Source organism: Chelonia mydas, chromosome 1 (genome assembly GCF_015237465.2).
Source record: "Chelonia mydas isolate rCheMyd1 chromosome 1, rCheMyd1.pri.v2, whole genome shotgun sequence".
Taxonomy (NCBI): Eukaryota; Metazoa; Chordata; order Testudines; family Cheloniidae; genus Chelonia; species Chelonia mydas.
Genome location: NC_057849.1, coordinates 337,746,326 through 337,766,852, shown reverse-complemented (window position 1 = coordinate 337,766,852; position 20,527 = coordinate 337,746,326). Strand labels below are relative to the sequence as shown.

Genomic DNA, 20,527 nt, shown 5'->3' with positions numbered 1-20,527 from the left:
GGGACATCTCTCAGCTCACTGTCCCTCTCCCCAGTTGCTGGTGGCGGTACCCCAGATATCTCCCCAATGAACCCCTGCTGGGGGCAATCAAGTCTGGAGGGTATCTTGGGCATGATCCGGGTCACGACAGGCCATCAAGGTTTACAAATGGGCCCTGAGCCCCCAAAGGTTGAGAACCACTTGTCTAATCTATCTTAGTGTAGTACCAAAGCTCCAAAACAGCAACTAAAATAGTCCATGGATACCTGCTAATAGCAGATAATTAAGCTCTGGGATGTTTTTGCCAAGTGTTATAAGGAAGACATATTGAAAACTCTGCTTTTGAGAAGAGTTCTCAAGTACCTGAGTGAGTCTTTGCTTACTGTGCTCTGAGAAGCCAGTCGTGCTCCCTCTTCCACAAATGCAGAGGGGCCCATGGCAGTGGAATCGGGACTGTTTGGCTGAGTAGAGGGTGCGGGAGAATTTGGGGTACCATGGAGAGAGTGTGGACCTCTTGTGTGCTGCAGAGTTCTGCTCCTTGGTGGCTGATCACCCTCACTGTTAAAAACTGGTGCCTTATTTCTCATTTGAATTGGTCTGGCTTTAGCTTCCAGCCATTGTCTTTTGCTATGCCTTTCTCCACTAGATTCAACAGCCCTTTCATACCCAGTATATTCTCTGTGAAGGTACTTATACACCATAATTAATTCACCAATCGTCTCTGACAGAGATGGTTTACCAAGATCCAGACAGAGGATCAGGTCCAGTTGAGGCAGGAAAATCACCCTAATCTTCCCTTCGATTCAGGGGCAGAATTCTAAGAAGGGGCTCCCAGGACACAGGCGTAGTCCCTTCCAACACACCCTTGAGTCAGTGTGGGATGATTTGCTTGCTGGTTTTTTTTTCCTTCAGAGTCTGTGGCTGTCAAACCAGCACTAAATTAATGTAAAACATCTTTAAACTATAGGACAGAACTTTTCTATTCTGGATTTTTAATTTCTTCTTCAAGGGTGTTCTAGCGTTTGGGGGGATGAGAAACAACAGTTTCTTGTGACGACATAGATTGTAATCCATGATGCACAGTGAGAAGAGTTTACTATTCAAATATCATTTCAACGGCCAGTGGAGCAGGAGGGAGGTGTGGGGTAGGTGTAGAGAACCGTCATGTAACTCAAATCACATCTGAGCCCCAAAATAGGTCCATAAATGGCTCTTAGTGCCTATCAAAGCTTTTGAACATTTTGGCCTTTTATTATTTTTACTTTAAAAAGTTCTCCATACAACGTTTTACCTCCCAGGCTCCGATGGCTGCTGCCATTCACTCCATCAGTAGGATTATTAGCTTCCTACAAGAGGAGGAAGGGCTATTGGGAGAATCCTGATCCTGGGAGTTTTGTCATTGGCTTCAGTGGAGTCAGGATTTCGCCCCTTGTCTTTAATCCATCAGAGAAGGAATCTGCCTGGCAATCACTGAGTCTCAGCACTGTTTACTCCCACTCCCCAGTAGTAAGGATGATACTGCTGAATGAATTTCAGAGCCCAGTTATGTGGGGTTGGTTTGACTCTCTCTCATTTGCTCTGAGAAAGAAGCAATGCAGGAGACAGAAGGCTCCATTGTGGCTGGGAATGGCTAACGGGAGCAACAGCTGTGTGATCTCATGCCCTGCCCCCTGCTGGCAGGGCTCAGATTACACCTCCCGATCCTGCCTAGCAGCAGCCCAGTATGAAATGCCAGTAACATTACCTCAATACAGAGGAATATTCATGACCAGTTTCTTTTGTGGTGGCTCCCAAATATAAGGGTCAAAAACACTGTAAAAATTATTTAGAAATATTCTGGCCCATTTTTCCATTTCCTTAGATTCAGACATTATTTTTCAAAGTTCATATTCTGACACCTGTAAATATTGGTAGTTAAAAGGCAATTATTTATCAGGAACAATTTCTAATATTGCGGTTAAGTATTTTATTTTCTTAATGAAATTAAATAAACATATATTTTAAAGTTTAACTTGACCTCTGCATCAGTACTTGCATCCCTAATTGTATGGTGTAATGTTAAAAAACCAAGGATATTCCAGCACAAAGTCATTGTACCGGGTAATAGTTACAACCACCACTAAGCAAAACAATAAAAAACTAAGAGATTCACAGTTCTGTCCCCATGCACTGAACAGCAGCCAACCAACAACCGCTTATAGTGAGAAAGGTGCAAACCTAAAAATAATTCATCCAGAAAACAAGGACTGTTATGACAGCAGCAAATGACATCCAAATATAATTCTCAGTCACCTAGGATTAATTAAGAATGGGTTGTATTAATGCAAATAGGGAGACAGGATCAGGCTTCGCTGTAGACCCAGTGTTAGATGAATGCAATTCCCAAATGAGGTGCTGGAATCATTTGCTCCGGGTCCCTGAATCTTGAGAAACTCAAAGATGGGATTCTGGACCTGGAGGGCTATTTTAGTAAGGGGTGCTGTGTTAGGAAGGGCAAGTGATTAACTGATTAATCCATTAGAGAGAGCCTGCCAAGAAGAGGGGGTGATCTGTAGACGGAGGGTCTTCAGTCGATGTAGGAAGAGAAAGAAAAGACAAATGTGGTCAGTGGCTATTTATCTGTAATACTCATTGCAAGTTGCTATGATGAGACTTCCCTACTCACCACCTCCTCCCATTTCCTGTGACAAGAAACAATAATGTAACCCCCTCAGAGGACTAGGGCTAAGAAAGGGCCTCAAACTCCAGACAGCCCTCCGTCTTTAATTCTTCTTGCCTTCTACCCCTGACTCCTAAGATGTCCTCTCTGTGTAGATAATCATGGCCTTGCTGACATTACTTCCAGGCATGGAAATCAGTGATTTCTAAACCCAGTGCTATGATGTAATTTTCCAGGTTCCTCTTCTTTACTTTCACTGTCACCTACTGTTGTCTCGCTTTGTTCTTTTTTCTCCCCGCTCTGTACTCTCCTGCTTTAGTGAAAGCTGGGGGCGAGTGAGCACACAGGAGGAAAGGGAGGAAGAAGGCAAAAGATCCATTGTGCACAAATGATCTGAACTGTTTTAATGTCTTCAGTCCACCTATATGTCTACATTGTTCAAGGATTTGCCTTGTATAAGCTAGCAGCAGATTGTGGCTTCTAGAGAAGCTGCTGTACCCGAAATAGTTAACCACATGCTTTACCACAGACTGTCAGGGTGATTAAAATTAAAGAGTTATCAGATGAGAGACATTTCATGAACATGTACTCTCACTTTCCCTTAAAGCTAAAAGCACGGTTCCCTCGAGACTTCAAACACCTCTTTGAAGCAGCTGGTAGATCTGAATCTCACCAAATAGCATTCCAATCTACATCTCTTTAAGTTCTTAATAAAAACCCACAACATTTTACCTACTCATTGTAAAGGGCAACTGCTTGCTTATCTGGCAAGCCGGTGAGATGCCTGGGGTTCTGCTGAGCTGCTGTGCACAATACTGCACAAAAAATGACACTTGTAACTGATTGTGGACAACACCTCCACCCACCCTGCCGCTCAGACCCACAGTGTGGGTGTCATCTTCACCTTGGTCCTCTCTCTGGATCCTCACAGCGAGGCTGTGTCCAGATCTTTCCAAGTCTTCCTGTACAACATCTCTAAAATCCAACCTTTCTTCTCCATCCACACAGCTAAAACTCTCATCCAGACTCTCAGCATCTCACAGCATCCTTTTCTGTGGCCTTGCCATGCAATCTTGCCCCACCAATATCCATTCAGAATGCTGCTGCATGGATCATTTTCCTACTTCATCCCTTTGACCGTGTCACCCCTTTCTTTGCTTCCATCCACCATGTCGCCCTTCTCCATTGCATCAGACATAAACTACTTATCTTCACTTTCATGGCCATGGGCAGCAGGTATCATAGGGTGGGGGAGGCTGAGCCTCCCCAAACAGCCAGGTGTGGCCCCCTCCCACACTCCGCCCCCAATCCCCCTCTTGCTTCCTGCTCTGCGGACGGCTCTTCCTCTGTGTCATGGCCCTAGCTGGGCCTGGCGCTGGAGCTGTGCTGCCTGCCCTCCTGGTGCACCAGGGGTGGGGAGGCTGGGGCCATGCTGCCCAGCACTCCAGGGCTTTGGGGACTGGGTCGGTGCTGCCTGGACTCCTGGCCCTCTGGGATTGGGGCTGTGCTGCTCACCCTCCTGGTGCTCCAGGGTTGGGGAGGCTGGGGCCATGCTGCCCGGCACTCCAGGGCTTTGGGGGACTGGGTCCGCGCTGCCCGGCCTCCTGGCCCTCTGGGCTTGGGGCCGTGCTGCTCACCCTCCTGGCGCTCCGAGGCTGGGGGCACTCTGGGGCTGGGGGCGCTAGCCTGGGGCGGGAGCCAGATGGCAAAGTGCGGGGGGGTCTGGGCTCTGGCGGGGGGCCGGAAGGGATGGGGCTGGGGGACTAGCTTCCCTGAGCCAGCGGTTCACTCGCCGCCCATGTTCATGGCCTTTCATGATTTATCCCCATGCTACCTATCATCTCTGTAAGAACATAAGACAAGCCATACTAGGTCAGACCAATGGTCCATTTAGCCCAGTATCTTGTCTTCTGACAGTGACTGGTGCCACATGCTTCAGAAAGAATAAACGGAACAGAGCAGTTTTGAGTGATCCATCTCCTGTTGTCCACTGATTGACCTAGCCTCCATGAATTTATCTAATTCTTTAAAAAACCCAGTTATACCTTTGGCTTCCCAACATCCGATGGCAAAGAGTTCCACAAACTGACTGTGCGTTGTGTGAAGAAGTACTTCCGTTGGTTGGTTTGACACCTGCTGCCTATTAATTTCATCAGGTGACCCCTAGTTCTTGTGTTATATGAAGGGGCGAATATAAACTTCCTCATTCACTTTCTCCGTATCACTCATGATTTTATAGACCTCTATCATGCCTTCCCCTTTGTCATCTTTGTTGCTGTTCTCTCTGTACCTTTTCCAGTTCTAATATATATTCTTTGCGATGGGGCTGCCAGAACTGCACACAGTATTCAAGATGCGGGCGTACCATGCATTTCTATACTGGCATTATGATATTTTCTGTTTTATTATCTATCCCTTTCCTGATGGTTCCTAACTTTCCGTTAGCTTTTTTTGACTGCCACTGCACATTGAGTGGATGGTTTCAGAGAACTATCCATGATGAGTCCAAAACCTCTTTCTTGAGTGGAAAAAGCCAGTTTGGACCCCATCATTTTGTATGTACAATTGGGATTATGTTTTCCAATGTGCATTACTTTGCATTTATCAATACTGAACTTCATCTAACATTTTGTTCCCCAAACACCCAGTTTTGTGAGATCCCTTTGTAAATTGCCACAGTCAGCTTTGGACTTAATTAGCTTGAGTAATTTTGCATTGTCTGCAAATTTTGCCACTTCACTGTTCAGCTCCTATGTCAGATCATTTATGAATACATTGAACAACACTGCTCTCAATAAACATCGTTACTGGACCCTACTATTTACCTCTCTCCACTGTGAAAACTAATTATTTATTCCTACCCTTTGTTTCCTATCTTTTAACATTAGAAAACTTTCCCTCTTATCTGCTGACTGCTTAGATTGCTTAAGAGCCTTTGGTGAAGAACTTTGTCAAAGGTTTTCTGAAAGTTTAAGTACACTATATCGACTATATCACCCTTGTCCATATGCTTGCTGACGCCCTCAGAGAATACTAATATATTGGTGAGGCATGATTTTCTTTGACAAAAGATGTGTTAACTCTTCCCCAACCTGTTCTGTTTATCCATGTGTCTGATAATGCTGTTCTTTACTGTAGTTTCAATCAATTTGTCTGGTACCCTGTACTAAAGTTAGGCTTACCTGCCTGTAATGTCAGGATTACCTATGGAGCCTATTCTAAATATTGGTGTAACATTAGCTACCCTTCAGTCATCTAGTACAGAGGCTGAGTTAAACGTAGGTTACATACCACAGTTAGCAATTCTGCAATTTCATATTTGAGTTCCTTCAGAATTCTTGGGTGAATATCATCTGGTCCCTGTAATTTATTACATTTTAATTTATCAATTTGTTCCAAAAATCTCCTCTATTGACACCTTAGTCTGGGACAGTTCCTCAGATTTGTGACCTAAAAAGAATGGCTCAGGTGTGGGGAACTCCCTTACATCCTCAGCCATGAAGACCAATGCAAAGAATTCATTTAGTTTCTCCACAATGTCCTGGTCTTCCTAGACGGCTCCTTTAACATCTTGGTCATCCAGTGGCTCTACTGACTGTTTGACAGTTTCCTGTTTCTGATGTACTTAAAAATATTCTTGCTCTTAGTTTTTGTGTCTGTAGCTAGGTGCTCTTCAGACTCCTTCTTGGCCTGCCTTATACTTTTATACTTGACTTGCCAGAATTTATGCTTCTTCTTAGTTTCCTCACGAGAATTTGACTTCCAATTTTCACAGGATGCCTTTTTGCCTCTAACCACCTCTTTAACTTTTCTGCTTAGCCAGATTGGCATTTATTTTTGGTCCTCTTATTTTAATTTTTTTTATTTGGGATATACATTTAGTTTGAGCCTCTCTTAAGGTGGTTTTAAAAAGTCTCCATGCAGTCTGCACGCATTTGCCCCTTGTGACTATTCTTTTTAATTTCCATTTAACTAGCTTCCTTACTTTTGTGTAGTTCCCCTTTTTTAAGTTGAATGCTACCAATATGCAATAGAGGTGTTGATTCCTGCTTCTGCTCTACCAGTGATGCTAGTCTTTGTCACTCATTTGTCACATTTTAAACGAGCACCTTTGTGCTTTTTCCCATGCTGTCCATCACATTTAGGGGGAGCGCTGCATAAACATCTGCAAAGTCATTTCATTGTCTTCTTTCAAATCCCTCCTTTGAAACTCTCCTTTGTATCCATCTGCCTGTCTGTCTGTTTATAGCCACTTGTTGTCTTGTTTTCTTATAGTTAGATTACACACTCTTGGGGCAAGGACTGTCTTTTTTTGTTCTGTGTTTGCACAGCCTCTAGTGCAATGCGGTCCATAATCGGGGCTCCTAGGGGCTAGGGTAGTACAAATAAATAATAATAATAATAATGATTGTCCACTCAATATTGCTCATCTTCCAATGGAACTGTGATTTGAATATTGGGCCTACAGGGCGCCCACTGGTTTGGCATGTGGGTGCATTACCGATTAAAACTAACTGCAATTTATAATTCTAATCAGACAAGTGAGGATCAGAATTCCATTGTGTGTCCCCCTTGGTAATCCTCCAGAGCCTATTTTGAGTAAAGGAAGTAAAATTCTCAGGGTTTCTATGTTTTCTCTTTTATTCCTATGCCATGTATGCTACATATGCCTTAGTTTTTAATGTTGACATTTCTCAGCTGGTTAGGACTTAATGTGAATAGTTCTGATTTGGTATTTTGTGGAAGTATACATATTTAATAACATGACAACATTTACTAAACATACTGAGTACAACATGGTTATTAATGCATTTTTCATTGTTCTTCTACAGTCTTTCTAACCTGCTATTCAAAACGCAAGACGGGTGAGGTAATTTCTTTTATTGAACCAACTTCTGTTGGTGACAGAGAGAAGCTTTTCAGCCATACAGAGATCTTTTTAGCTCTCTGTGGCTCAAAAGCGTGTTTTTCTTACCAACAGAAGTTGGCCAATAAAAAATATTACCTCACCTACCTTGTCTCTCTAATATCCAACACGACTACAACTACACTACATATAACATTCTATTCAGGCCATCAGCAGTTCTATTAGGACAGCATCTAGAATGGTTGGAATTTTTCTTGAGAAGAAATGCCTCAGGAAAGGCTCTTACTCTTTGGTCAGAACTAGGGAAATGGAACTACACCCAAAATGTTAAAAGAAGAAAAGTTATCTATACTTTGTCAAACCTCAAGTATTTTAATTCTAGGTTTGTGAGACTGTTCAGGTAATTTCTGGTTCACAATTTTAAGGACAGAAAGAACCATTAGATCATCTAGTAAGACTTTCTGTATACCACAAGCCATAGAATTTAATCTCATTACTCCTGTATTGAGCCCATTGATTTGTATTTGACTAAAGCTTTTCTAGTTAATAATTAATTGACTCACTAATAATGCTCAGGCATCAAGTCTAAGGCATCACATGGAGTCACATAGCATGTTACTTGGAAGGTTATCAAGCGTCTATGTACATTTTGGGGCATTTATACTGGAAATTATGGTTTCACAATATACAAAAGTTATGTTACAGCCCTTTGAAAAAAGTCACTGTTTCCCGACATACCACTACTGCCCTGTAAAGCTGTTATGTTATGGCTGGGGTTTCCTTGTTTGCTTTTGACAGCATTGTTCATATGTTTCAGAACATACCAATACACAACGAATGCTGAAGGAAGGACTTTTGCTGTTGTTTAGAAGGATCTTTCAACTTTTTGGGTTGAGCAAGTTGACCTGACATACTCTCAAATTAGTAAGGAGCTCTTTGAAAAACTACTTGTCTCCTACACTATCTTTTGGCTAATGCTTACATATAAGGAATAGTAGAGGTGATTACCTCTTAATGATAATAATCTCTCCTTTTCTTAGGGTCTTTAATCCAAATGAATCCCAAAGTGGTTTACTAATGTTACAAATTACACATACATTTCTCCTATTACATAGTCATCTACCTAATCTATTTCTTTTCTCATTTCCTTGGGTGAACTGTACCAATAGTTGAGCAGTGTAAAGCGACACTAACAACAAACTGGGACAGGAAGTGAAGATTAACTCGAGTTGGATTTAGAAGGGAAATTTAGGTATCCCGAATGTATTTAGCTATATTCAGATTTGATTAGGACATTGACACTAACTTCTCTGCTCTGGCATAAGTGCTATGGGATTTTTAATGGTCATAACCACCATTTTATAGCTTATTGAAGAGATGTTAACGCCAGGAGCTCATTGTCTGCTAACACCATGACGCTGTCTAAGAGGAAAGAATGACGTCTCAGTACCAACATCACTTCCTTTAGCACTTGGTTCCTTCCCAGAAGTTTCCCATCTAGGTATACTATTGAGTTGTCCCAAAACGTTTTAGTTGTTGAAATCTGATAAGGTCATGGCTTTAGAGTGTTTGCCAATTGCATGGCTACTTCATACCAATATTTGAGTTAGAGGACTGGTTTGATACAGGAATCCAGACAGAAAGTCAACTATTTTTGACCAAAATAGGTGAGAGGGGAAATCTGACAGGTATTTATAGTACTAGGTAGACACAACATAGTGAGTCAGATGCTGTGGTAATCTTAATTCAGAATTTGTTTTTTTTTTTCTTCCGTGGATTTGTGACACTAGCTTTGACATGGTTTGATGCAGAATATAAAACTGTAATATACAGAATAGGACATTTTTTCCTTGAGTACACGGGTGACATGGAAGGGAACAGTAGCAGGCTGGCAGCTCTGAAGACTTACGCAGAAATTGTTGGAGAAAACAATACAGCAGACAGAGACACTCAGATAGTTCAGAAGTAAAGAAAACCTTTCCAAAGAGATAGCAAAAACTCAACCCTGTATCAAAATCCAGAGAGTCCCATAAGAAGCTATGTGAGGTGCTCATTTGATGCTGTTTCTGAAACTATATCATCTCTAGATGGTATCCAACAATTGAAACTGACCTGTGAAGAGGGAGAACTGATACCCATCTGCTGGACTGAAATGGTAACTATCGTGCTTTGAAAACTTTTCCCAACTATTTTTGATCTAAAAGTAAAAAATGGGTGTCTGTTCTGTCTTTGTAACTTTTCCCCCCTGAAGTTGTTTTGTTTTATTAATGTCACTTGTTATTTATACAGGTAAACAGAGATGGATCTGAGCTGTGAAGTTTGGGTCCAGTACTAAAGTTCTCTGAAGTTTGGGAGTGTTTGTATCTGAGGTGTTGGACCATGTGTGTTGTAATATATGTAGTAGTTAACCAAATCTCATGAGAAGACAAGCTCCTTTCCTCAAGGAGTTTACAATCTAACTAACACAAATAAAATAAAAATGAGAAAATCAGGCATAGGCATGGCGAACAGCACCAGAAAGGAGATCAGCACTGAAAGGCTAGGAGAAACCTACAGCTCCTTGCAGTATAGAAGAGACAGGTCTCAATTGTAATGACTATACAGGTGCTTCTTTATTCAGTTTCCTGGCCCTAGATAGGTCCAGCAGTTCACTCTGGCTCTCTAGCTCATGGACTAACTAAACATGACAAGCCTGATTCACCATTGCCTTATACCTTGTGTCATCATTTAAATGGTACAAAGTGAGGGCCCTTTGGGCGCGAAATGCCACCACCAGCATACATGAGTGAAGGCATGTGGCTTGGTAGTATTTTACATGCACTTTACAGAGCTATACGTGACTCCAGAAAATCTGGCTCCGTTTGTGCTGCTTAGTATCACTACCTATAGTGTCCCTAACTCCTGTCCTGTGCTAAGCAGCCATGCCAGGGACCGCTGACCAAAGGGCACATTTTTTAAAAGGTGTGTTAAGGAAGAGAAGGAGTGTACTCAATATACGGTCAAGAGGGAAATTGTTCCAAGCACCGAGAGCTGTGTGGAAAAGGCACAAAGCAAAAGACGGGAGAATTTATTTTCTATTCTGTCCTTTTTTGTTTCTTATACCCCTCTGATCATTGTGGTAAAACCAAAGAGCTTGTCCTTCTCCAGGGTAACTGTTGAGTACATTGCAGCAGCAGCATACTCATTTGGTATTGAATAGATCGTGTGAGCAGCACATTTATTGGTGCATTAGCATTTTCAGTTTTGAATAGACTTGACCACATTTTTACTCAGATGTGGCCTTTGTAACATTGGCCTCATCTGTGTTCATGCCCACAGGTAAAGGTCACTCTGCTAAGTAGGAGATCTGACTATGAAAAGCATGTGCGTGCACATAGATTCAAACCCTATTCTTTGGCATTAACCTCCCCAATTTGGGGGTTTGGTTGGGTTTTGGCGGGGGTGGGGTGGTAATAGAACATCACCTGTGAGACGAATTGCTCTGGGTGACAAACATATGGCCAGAATATATGGGTGGTTGGGGAATACATGCTCCAACCTTGGATAATACTGAAAAAACCTATGAGTCACACTAGTTTGGTTTGAAATGGTAGGGAAAAAAGTCTAAGAACAGTGCCTTACTGAGTGATGTCCACCTCACAACAATAATCAGAGCCATTCGGTTTTTCACTGGCAGTCTCAGCAGGGAGATCAAGGATTGAATAGGCATTATTCATTATGTATTTATACCTTGTAATGCCCCTGCCATTTTACAAAATAGAGAGTAAAGCATCTTCCCTGACCTAGAGGGCTGAAGCTTTAAAAATGAGAAGATAAAGGAAAGCCATCAGTGCAGATAAGGAGATGAGGAGATCATTGGTGAAGAGAATAAGGTGGGACGGAGTGGGTTGTGAGGAAGGATTTGAACCAGGTGAGAGGAAATCTGGCAAACAGGAATGGGAAATTGTCCTAAAGTTCACAGCCAGGCCTGGGAGATGGAGGCAAAGGGCAGCAAGAGACAGAAAGCCAGTGTAGGAATTCAAGGGGCGGGGGCTATCAGTGCAGTGGAATAGGTTTTAGCAGAGTTTTGGACTGACTGGAGGGGAGAAACAAGGACACTAGAGAGGAGGTTACAGTTATCAAGGCGAGTGTGACCAAAGTCATGGGCATGTGTTTTTAACAATGGAACTTTAGTGACAGACTGGATATGGAGTTAGAAGGAAAGAGATGAGTCAGAGATGATACCATAATGGTGAGCTTGGGAGATGGGAAAGCTGACGAAGTTATCAGTGGTGTCATGGTAAGGGAAGTGGTAGAAGAGGATTACACTGGATAATAAGAAACTGGAGTACACTCAGGCCCTAATGGGGCAAGAGGAAATTTCTTCATCAAAGTGGAGATACCGTAGAGAGTCCCTGTCTGTAGCAACTTCTACCTTTCCTAGACCATCAGATCATGGGGTTGGCAGTCTTTTAGTACAGAGCAAGGTATATTTTTATATTGGGCATTTACTGGATAAGGGCTGCTGCAACTGGGAGTCCAAGGGGTTGCTATAAAGTAGCTTTCTCTCAGGTCAGCCTACTGAGAACTTTGTGTACGTGCTTGATCATTTAACCTTTTATGTAACATCCAGATACCATGGTGATGCGAATTGTGTACAAATACAATTACAGATACATACTTTGTGTATAAAGAAAAGGAGTATTTGTGGCACCTTAGAGACTAACCAATTTATTTGAGCATAAGCTTTCGTGAGCTACAGCTCACTTCATCGGATGCATACTGTGGAAAGTGTAGAAGATCTTTTTATATACACACAAGGCATGAAAAAATACCTCCTCCCACCCCACTCTCCTGCTGGCAATAGCTTATCTAAAGTGACCACTCTCCTTACAATGTGTACGATAATCAAGTTGGGCCATTTCCAGCACAAATCCAGGTTTTCTCACCACCCCCACCGCCCCCCATCACACACACAAACCCACTCTCCTGCTGGTAATAGCTTATCGAAAGTGACCACTCTCCTTACAATGTGTATCATAATCAAGGTGGGCCATTTCCAGCACAAATCCAGGGTTTAACAAGAACGTCGGGGGGGGGCGGGGGGTAGGAAAAAACAAGGGGAAATAGGTTACCTTGCATAATGACTTAGCCACTCCCAGTCTCTATTCAAGCCTAAGTTAATTGTATCCAATTTGCAAATGAATTCCAATTCAACAGTTTCTCGCTGGAGTCTGGATTTGAAGTTTTTTTGTTGTAATATCACAACTTTCACGTCTATAATCGCGTGACCAGAGAGATTGAAGTGTTCTCCAACTGGTTTATGAATGTTATAATTCTTGACATCTGATTTGTGTCCATTTATTCTTTTACGTAGAGACTGTCCAGTTTGACCAATGTACATGGCAGAGGGGCATTGCTGGCACATGATGGCATATATCACATTGGTGGATGTGCAGGCGAACGAGCCTCTGATAGTGTGGCTGATGTTGTTAGGCCCTGTGATGGTGTCCCCTGAATAGATATGTGGGCACCGTTGGCAACGGGCTTTGTTGCAAGGATAGGTTCCTGGGTTAGTGGTTCTGTTGTGTGGTATGTGGTTGCTGGTGAGTATTTGCTTCAGGTTGGGGGGCTGTCTGAAGACAAGGACTGGCCTGTCTCCCAAGATTTGTGAGAGTGTTGGGTCATCCTTCAGGATATGTTGTAGATCCTTAATAATGCGTTGGAGGGGTTTTAGTTGGGGGCTGAAGGTGACGGCTAGTGGCGTTCTGTTATTTTCTTTGTTAGGCCTGTCTTGTAGTAGGAGACTTTTGGGAACTCTTCTGGCTCTATCAATCTGTTTCTTCACTTCCGCAGGTGGGTATTGTAGTTGTAAGAATGCTTGATAGAGATCTTGTAGGTGTTTGTCTCTGTCTGAGGGGTTGGAGCAAATGCGGTTGTATCGTCCTGGCCACTATGGATGTAGAAGCCCTCTACACCAACATTCCACATAAAGATGGACTACAAGCCGTCAAGAACACTATCCCCGACAATGTCACGGCTAACCTGGTGGCTGAACTTTGTGACTTTGTCCTTACCCATAACTATTTTACATTTGGGGACAATGTATACCTTCAGATCAGCGGCACTGCTATGGGTACCCGCACGGCCCCACAGTATGCCAACATTTTTATGGCTGACTTAGAACAACGCTTCCTCAGCTCTCGTCCCCTAATGCCCCTACTCTACTTGTGCTATATTGATGACATCTTCATCATCTGGACCCATGGAAAAGAAGCCCTTGAGGAATTCCACCATGATTTCAACAATTTCCATCCCACCATCAACCTCAGCCTGGTCCAGTCCACACAAGAGATCAACTTCCTGGACACTACAGTGCTAATAAACGATGGTCACATAAACACCACCCTATACTGGAAACCTACTGACCGCTATTCCTACCTACATGCCTCCAGCTTTCACCCTGGCCACACCATAAGATCCGTTGTCTACAGCCAAGCTCTGCGATACAACCGCATTTGCTCCAACCCCTCAGACAGAGACAAACACCTACAAGATCTCTATCAAGCATTCTTACAACTACAATACCCACCTGCGGAAGTGAAGAAACAGATTGATAGAGCCAGAAGAGTTCCCAGAAGTCACCTACTACAGGACAGGCCTAACAAAGAAAATAACAGAACGCCACTAGCCGTCACCTTCAGCCCCCAACTAAAACCCCTCCAACGCATTATTAAGGATCTACAACATATCCTGAAGGATGACCCAACACTCTCACAAATCTTGGGAGACAGGCCAGTCCTTGCCTACAGACAGCCCCCCAACTTGAAGCAAATACTCACCAGCAACCACATACCACAAAACAGAACCACTAACCCAGGAACCTATCCTTGCAACAAAGCCCGTTGCCAACTGTGCCCACATATCTATTCAGGGGACACCATCACAGGGCCTAATAACATCAGCCACACTATCAGAGGCTCGTTCACCTGCACATCCACCAATGTGATATATGCCATCATGTGCCAGCAATGCCCCTCTGCCATGTACATTGGTCAAACTGGACAGTCTCTACATAAAAGAATAAATGGACACAAATCAGATGTCAAGAATTATAACATTCATAAACCAGTTGGAGAACACTTCAATCTCTCTGGTCACGCGATTACAGACATGAAAGTTGTGATATTACAACAAAAAAACTTCAAATCCAGACTCCAGCGAGAAACTGTTGAATTGGAATTCATTTGCAAATTTGATACAATTAACTTAGGCTTGAATAGAGACTGGGAGTGGCTAAGTCATTATGCAAGGTAACCTATTTCCCCTTGTTTTTTCCTACCCCCCCCCCCCAGACATTCTTGTTAAACCCTGGATTTGTGCTGGAAATGGCCCACCTTGATTATCATACACATTGTAAGGAGAGTGGTCACTTTCGATAAGCTATTACCAGCAGGAGAGTGGGTTTGTGTGTGTGATTGGGGGGGGGGTGGTGAGAAAACCTGGATTTGTGCTGGAAATGGCCCAACTTGATTATCGTACACATTGTAAGGAGAGTGATCACTTTAGATAAGCTATTACCAGCAGGAGAGTGGGGTGGGAGGAGGTATTTTTTCATGCTTTGTGTGTATATAAAAAGATCTTCTACACTTTCCACAGTATGCATCCGATGAAGTGAGCTGTAGCTCACGAAAGCTTATGCTCAAATAAATTGGTTAGTCTCTAAGGTGCCACAAGTACTCCTTTTCTTTTTGCGAATACAGACTAACACGGCTGTTACTCTGATACTTTGTGTATACATTTCTGAGAACTGGTACTCTACATTTTAAATTAAATTCTCACTTTTTTATTTTAGTCCTTACTGGGTATGAGCCACACATTGATACAGTATATTAAAATTCAAAGGAATCTTGACAAATTGGACCACTGGGCTATAGACAACAAAAGGAAATTCAACAGAGACAAATGTAAGGTGCTACATTTAGGGAAGAGAAACCGAATATACAAATATAGAATGAGGGATAACTGACTCAGCAGCAGTACTGCTGAGAAGGCTCTGGGAGTAGTGGTGGATCACAGCCTCAACATGAGTCAACAATGTGATGCTGTGGCAAAAAAAAGTAAATGCAATTTTGGATTGCATTAACAGAGGCATAGTACGCAAGTCACGGGAGGTGATAGTATCGCTTTACTCAGCGCTGGTGAGGCCTCAGCTGGAGTACTGTGTCCAGTTTTGGTCCCCGCTATATAGAAAGGATGTAGAGAAACTGGAAAGAGTCCAGCGGAGGGCAACAAAAATGATTAGGGGACTGGAACACATGAGTTATGAGGAGAGGCTGAGGGAACTGGGGATGTTTAGTCTACGGAAGAGAAGAATGAGGGAGGATTTGATAGCTGCTTTCAACTACCTGAAAGGGGGTTCCAAAGAGGATGGCTCTAGACTGTTCTCAGTGGTAGCAGATGACAGAACAAGGAGTAATGGTCTCAAGTTGCAGTGGGGGAGATTTAGGTTGGATATTAGGAAAAACTTTTTCACTAGGAGGGTGGTGAAACACTGGAATGCGTTACCTAGGGAGGTGGTGGAATCTCCTTTCTTAGAAGTTTTTAAGGTCAGGCTTGACAAAGCCCTGGCTGGGATGATTTAATTGGGGATCGGTCCTGCTTTGAGCAGGGGGTTGGACTAGATGACCTCCTGAGGTCCCTTCCAACCCTGATATTCTATGATTCTATTCTATGATTCTATGAAAGGGTCCAGAGGCGAGCAACAAAGATGATCAAAGGGATGGAATGCAAGCCATACAAGCAAAGGCTGGAGGAACTGGGTATGTTTAGTTTGGAAAAAGGGAGATTAAGGAGGGACATGATCGCAGTCTTCAAATACTTGAAAGGCTGCCATAAAAAAGATGGAGAAAAATTGTTCTCTCTTGCCATAGCGGTCAGGACAGGAGGCAACAGGTCCAAACTCCAGCAAAGCAGATGTAGATTAAATCTCAGGAGAAACTTCCTAATGGTAAGAACAGTAGGACAATGGAACAAACTGCCTAGGGAAGTCATGGAATCTCCTTCATTGGAGGTTTTCAAAAAGAAGCTGTACATCCATCTGTTTTGGACGGCTTAGACATAACAAATCCTGCATTTGGCAGGGGGTCAGACTAGATTACTGTTGCGGTCCCTTCTAACCCTATGGTTGTATGATTCTATGATTCTTTATTAATTTAAGATGATTAGTTGTATTGCAAGCTCTTTGGGGCAGGAACTATCTTATTTGTCCTGTGTTTGTACAGAACCTAGCACAATGGAGTCCTGGTGTGTGTCTGGGGCATCTTAAGTGCTATCACAACACAAACAATAAATAATAAGAAGGTAAGAGACAGTATGCCCAATGAACCAGAAGACAGGAGACATGGGTGTAACTTAAATAAGTCAACGATCTCTCTCTGCCTCAGACTCTTCATCTATAAAATGAGGGAAATGATGCTTGCCCACATTTTGGAAAGCTCTTTGAGAGCCACAGATGAAAAGTGCTATCTGAGAACTAAGTATTTTTATTTTCATTCCCCTTCCAGAAATTTTCATTTTTGACAGTGTATTTGCCCAGAAACCCTGTGCTATATGAACTGTGCAACAGAATTTATTTCATTACATTGATCTGCAATACTGAGAGAGCTGGAAAATCGAAGGATAAATGCGGTGCCACAGGCACGGTAGGCGCAGTGATTACAAAGAGACATTGTCAAGTCTGGCCCATAATTTGGCCTATCCTCTTTTTAGTTCTATGTATTTACAAGAGTCCTTACTGTCCTTTATATGTTCCCCATAAGAAAGAAAACAACACACTAACATCTGCAGTACTCCGAGACAACCCTACAATAAATAAACTGGAGGGGAAAAGATTTTGGTAAAGAGTTAGGTTTCAGTTTCAAAGGGCATCATTATCAAGAGAATAACAAAATGAAGTTAAAAATTATGAAAGTATCGGGACAGGCATTCAAAGTAAGTACAGGAAGCGAAGGAAAGAGGGGGTGTAATGCAGGAGAGATAACTATATGGAAATATCTTAAGTTAATTTTCTATATTTATAAATTCGTCACAGAATTCAATTGCAAGACTTCAGTATGAAATGCAAGTCTTACACACCCCTCAGTTTTTCCGTGATTCTAAGAAAGGCATCTGATAAATTCAGATCTCAGAGTGTACTCTCCCAGTGGGTACTCTCCCAAGGCACAGTAATACAAAGAACATGATACACAGGACTTGACTCATCCCAGAACTGATTCCATTTACGTATCTCCTGCTGAACATTTCACAGTGAGACTGTCACATGCATCATTTAAAATCATGTAAGGGAAGCTGGCATTTCATTTGGCCATTAAAATGTCTCCATTTAATAAAAAGATGCAGATGTTTCAATGCATTATTCTCTGAAGATAAAATTGCCTGGAGATTAAACATTTTGTTTGTGAGTAGACTGGGGCAACAGCCAGTTCAAGTTTTTCCATTATATACAATACAATCTCCTCTCAAAATTACAATTGCTTTTCTGGTACAATTTCAGTATCCAGTGCTGGAAGTGAGCAATTAGCAATACAATCTTCAGTTCGTCTGAGTTTCCATGAAATAATTTCTTTCTGAATTTCTTACCCATCTCTTACCTCTGAAGCTGGAAATCCTTGAGATGTTTAGAATAGAAATATCACAGGTACTGACATTATAGACATCTTTGCATTCAAACATACTAATTCAGACTCAAACACTGGCACCAATTACTTACGTATTACATAATTTCTTAGTGTACATGAATACCCCAACAGGTAATACTAATATAAACCTGTAGTGTGAGGTGAATGGTTAATCTAATTCTTCTAGAATGAATAGGAAGCATTTATTAAAGGGGTGAAAAAGCATAATTAGTATTAATCACATCTGTAGCAAACCTTGATTATGTATCTGCTACTGGCAAGTACACCAAAGTCACTTGCAAGTTATCTGAGGAGGCTATTGACATTTCAATTTCTATTTTTATATTTCCTAAAGTTTCATGCAAAATGGAAAAAAAAATTCAAAGAGCTATTTGCGCTAGAAGAGTGCTTAGGATTCCTTTGATCTGCCCACTGTTCCAGTGATGGGTTAGAAGAGTCATATGTTACTCAGACAAAACATGAATGTTCCCACTCTGGATTGTCTCCAGTTGATGGTTTGTGGGCACATTTCTCTTGCTTCCTTAGAATACTAAGCTCCTTTAATCTACTAACCTCTTGCCTTACCTTAAAGCAGTCAGCGTGTCAATAACCTACGCCAGAGCAACCAAGCAATAGTAAACCTGGTTTTACTTTCCAGAAAGCAGCAGTGATCTCTTACCATTTCCATGTCCAGTTGCCTCTCCGGATCTGAGCATGGCCCACAACAAAAGAAAAATGAGCTCCATGTAACCTGCTCACGTATTTTCGACACAACACTGACGAGGAGGAGGATTTTCAAAGGTTAAGGAGCTTTCACTCGGTGAATCAATGATCTGTCGATTGCACTATGACAGAAAAAGGGATAGCCATTTTGAGGGCACAGCTAGGACATTTCTCTCTGGTCAGCATATCATCCTTTTGCTGTCTAGATCTGTGCGAGAGAATGAAACTGATGATGTGTGATATAGTTTAGCTGTGGTGTGTAGGAAGTGGTTGATAGGTAGGTGGCTCTTATTTGCACCCTCAGCTTCATTTCAATTGTCGGTCAGAAAGGGTGGGGAAAAGCTTTAGCTGCCAGGTTTGGACACTTACCCCCTAAATGGAAAAATGATGTCCCTTTTAGGGTGACCAGACAGCAAATGTGAAAAATTGGGATGGGGTAGGGGGTAATAGGAACCTATAGCAGAAAAAGACCCAAAAATCGGGACTGTCCCTATAAAATCAGGACATCTGGTCACCCTAGCTAACTTTGGATTTAACTACGGAGAGGAAAAGGAAACTCTGTTCACTAGGACAGGAACTGGATGCTACCTGGTTTTCTGGTGTGTGATAACTGAATTCATACTGTCAGTTACAATTATAAGGAGGAAAAGCACCCGCAGGACATGTCAGGTTGGCTTTGCAGTGGTGTTTTTCTGCTAGCAAGAACACTTGGAAAACTGCAGTGCCAATTTTTATGGCTCTTTTTTAATGTTATTTCAACATGTGATGGGTGAACTTCTAAAGTACTGGAGGGTCCATTTGAATAAACATCTGTTGATAGGGCTGGCAGGTTGGGAAGGAAGATATCCTGTTCCCATTCTTAGAATGCCTTGTGTTTTCATGGTAAACCATAGATGGAATATAACTCCTTCCAAATCAAGGTGCCATGTGGGAGTCATTCTCTAACATACTCTCTTGAGAGAAGTTGGAGTTAATAAATAGGACACACTTTATATTAAAGTTCCACTTCTATATGGTTTCTAAAGGATTAATGTATCTTTTAATAACTAATTAATTGATTGTTATAGAGTCCAACAGGTCTCTAGATTGCTTAGAAACATCTATAACACCTTCTACTGATATGCTTATAACCAAATATTACTCATGTCTGTAACAGCTATTAATCATTAACCCTTTATAAGCCGTTTACAAATGGAATCTTACTCTAAAGGATGACCAAGAAATGTCTGTGATTTTTTAAAAAATTTTATTTTAGTAGTCAGCTGTGGTGGCTATTGAAACAAAAGATTCCACATTAATATCTTCTGCTATGAAACCTAATTGCCGGAGACCTCCCATATCCATTCCAAAGTACAGTGCTTTTGCAGTGACTGCTGCTTCTGGTGAACTGCAGCTGAGCTCCCTCAGAGCTCCCTCATGTGGTAGGTGATGCTCCTTTTCATGCCAGCTCCTTCTCTAATGCACAGTGCAAAGCCTCATGGTGTGTCTTGCTTTAATGGAGCATGGGAATGTGCTTACACTTGGCCAGGAAGTTACAGTCCAAGGTCAAATGCCTGTCATAGATAAAACTGTATATGACGTGACAAAGAGAACAATTAGCGTCTTTAAAATGCTGCTGGTAGAAAGGGACTATTCAGGGAC

General features: G+C 42.2%; 1 protein-coding gene across 2 annotated transcripts in view; it reads right to left on the bottom strand.

Moving 5' to 3' along the window:
• The window catches only part of IL2RA (interleukin 2 receptor subunit alpha), a 34,854-nt gene extending 15,729 nt beyond the window's left edge, over window positions 1-19,125 (bottom strand). For both annotated transcript variants that reach the window (XM_027818966.3, XM_037889361.2), the window contains exon 1: window positions 18,843-19,125. In XM_027818966.3, the coding sequence (XP_027674767.2) occupies window positions 18,843-18,909 (67 nt within the window). In that variant the 5' untranslated portion in view covers window positions 18,910-19,125. The remainder of the gene's footprint in view (window positions 1-18,842) is intronic.
• Between the last annotated feature and the right edge of the window lie 1,402 nt (window positions 19,126-20,527).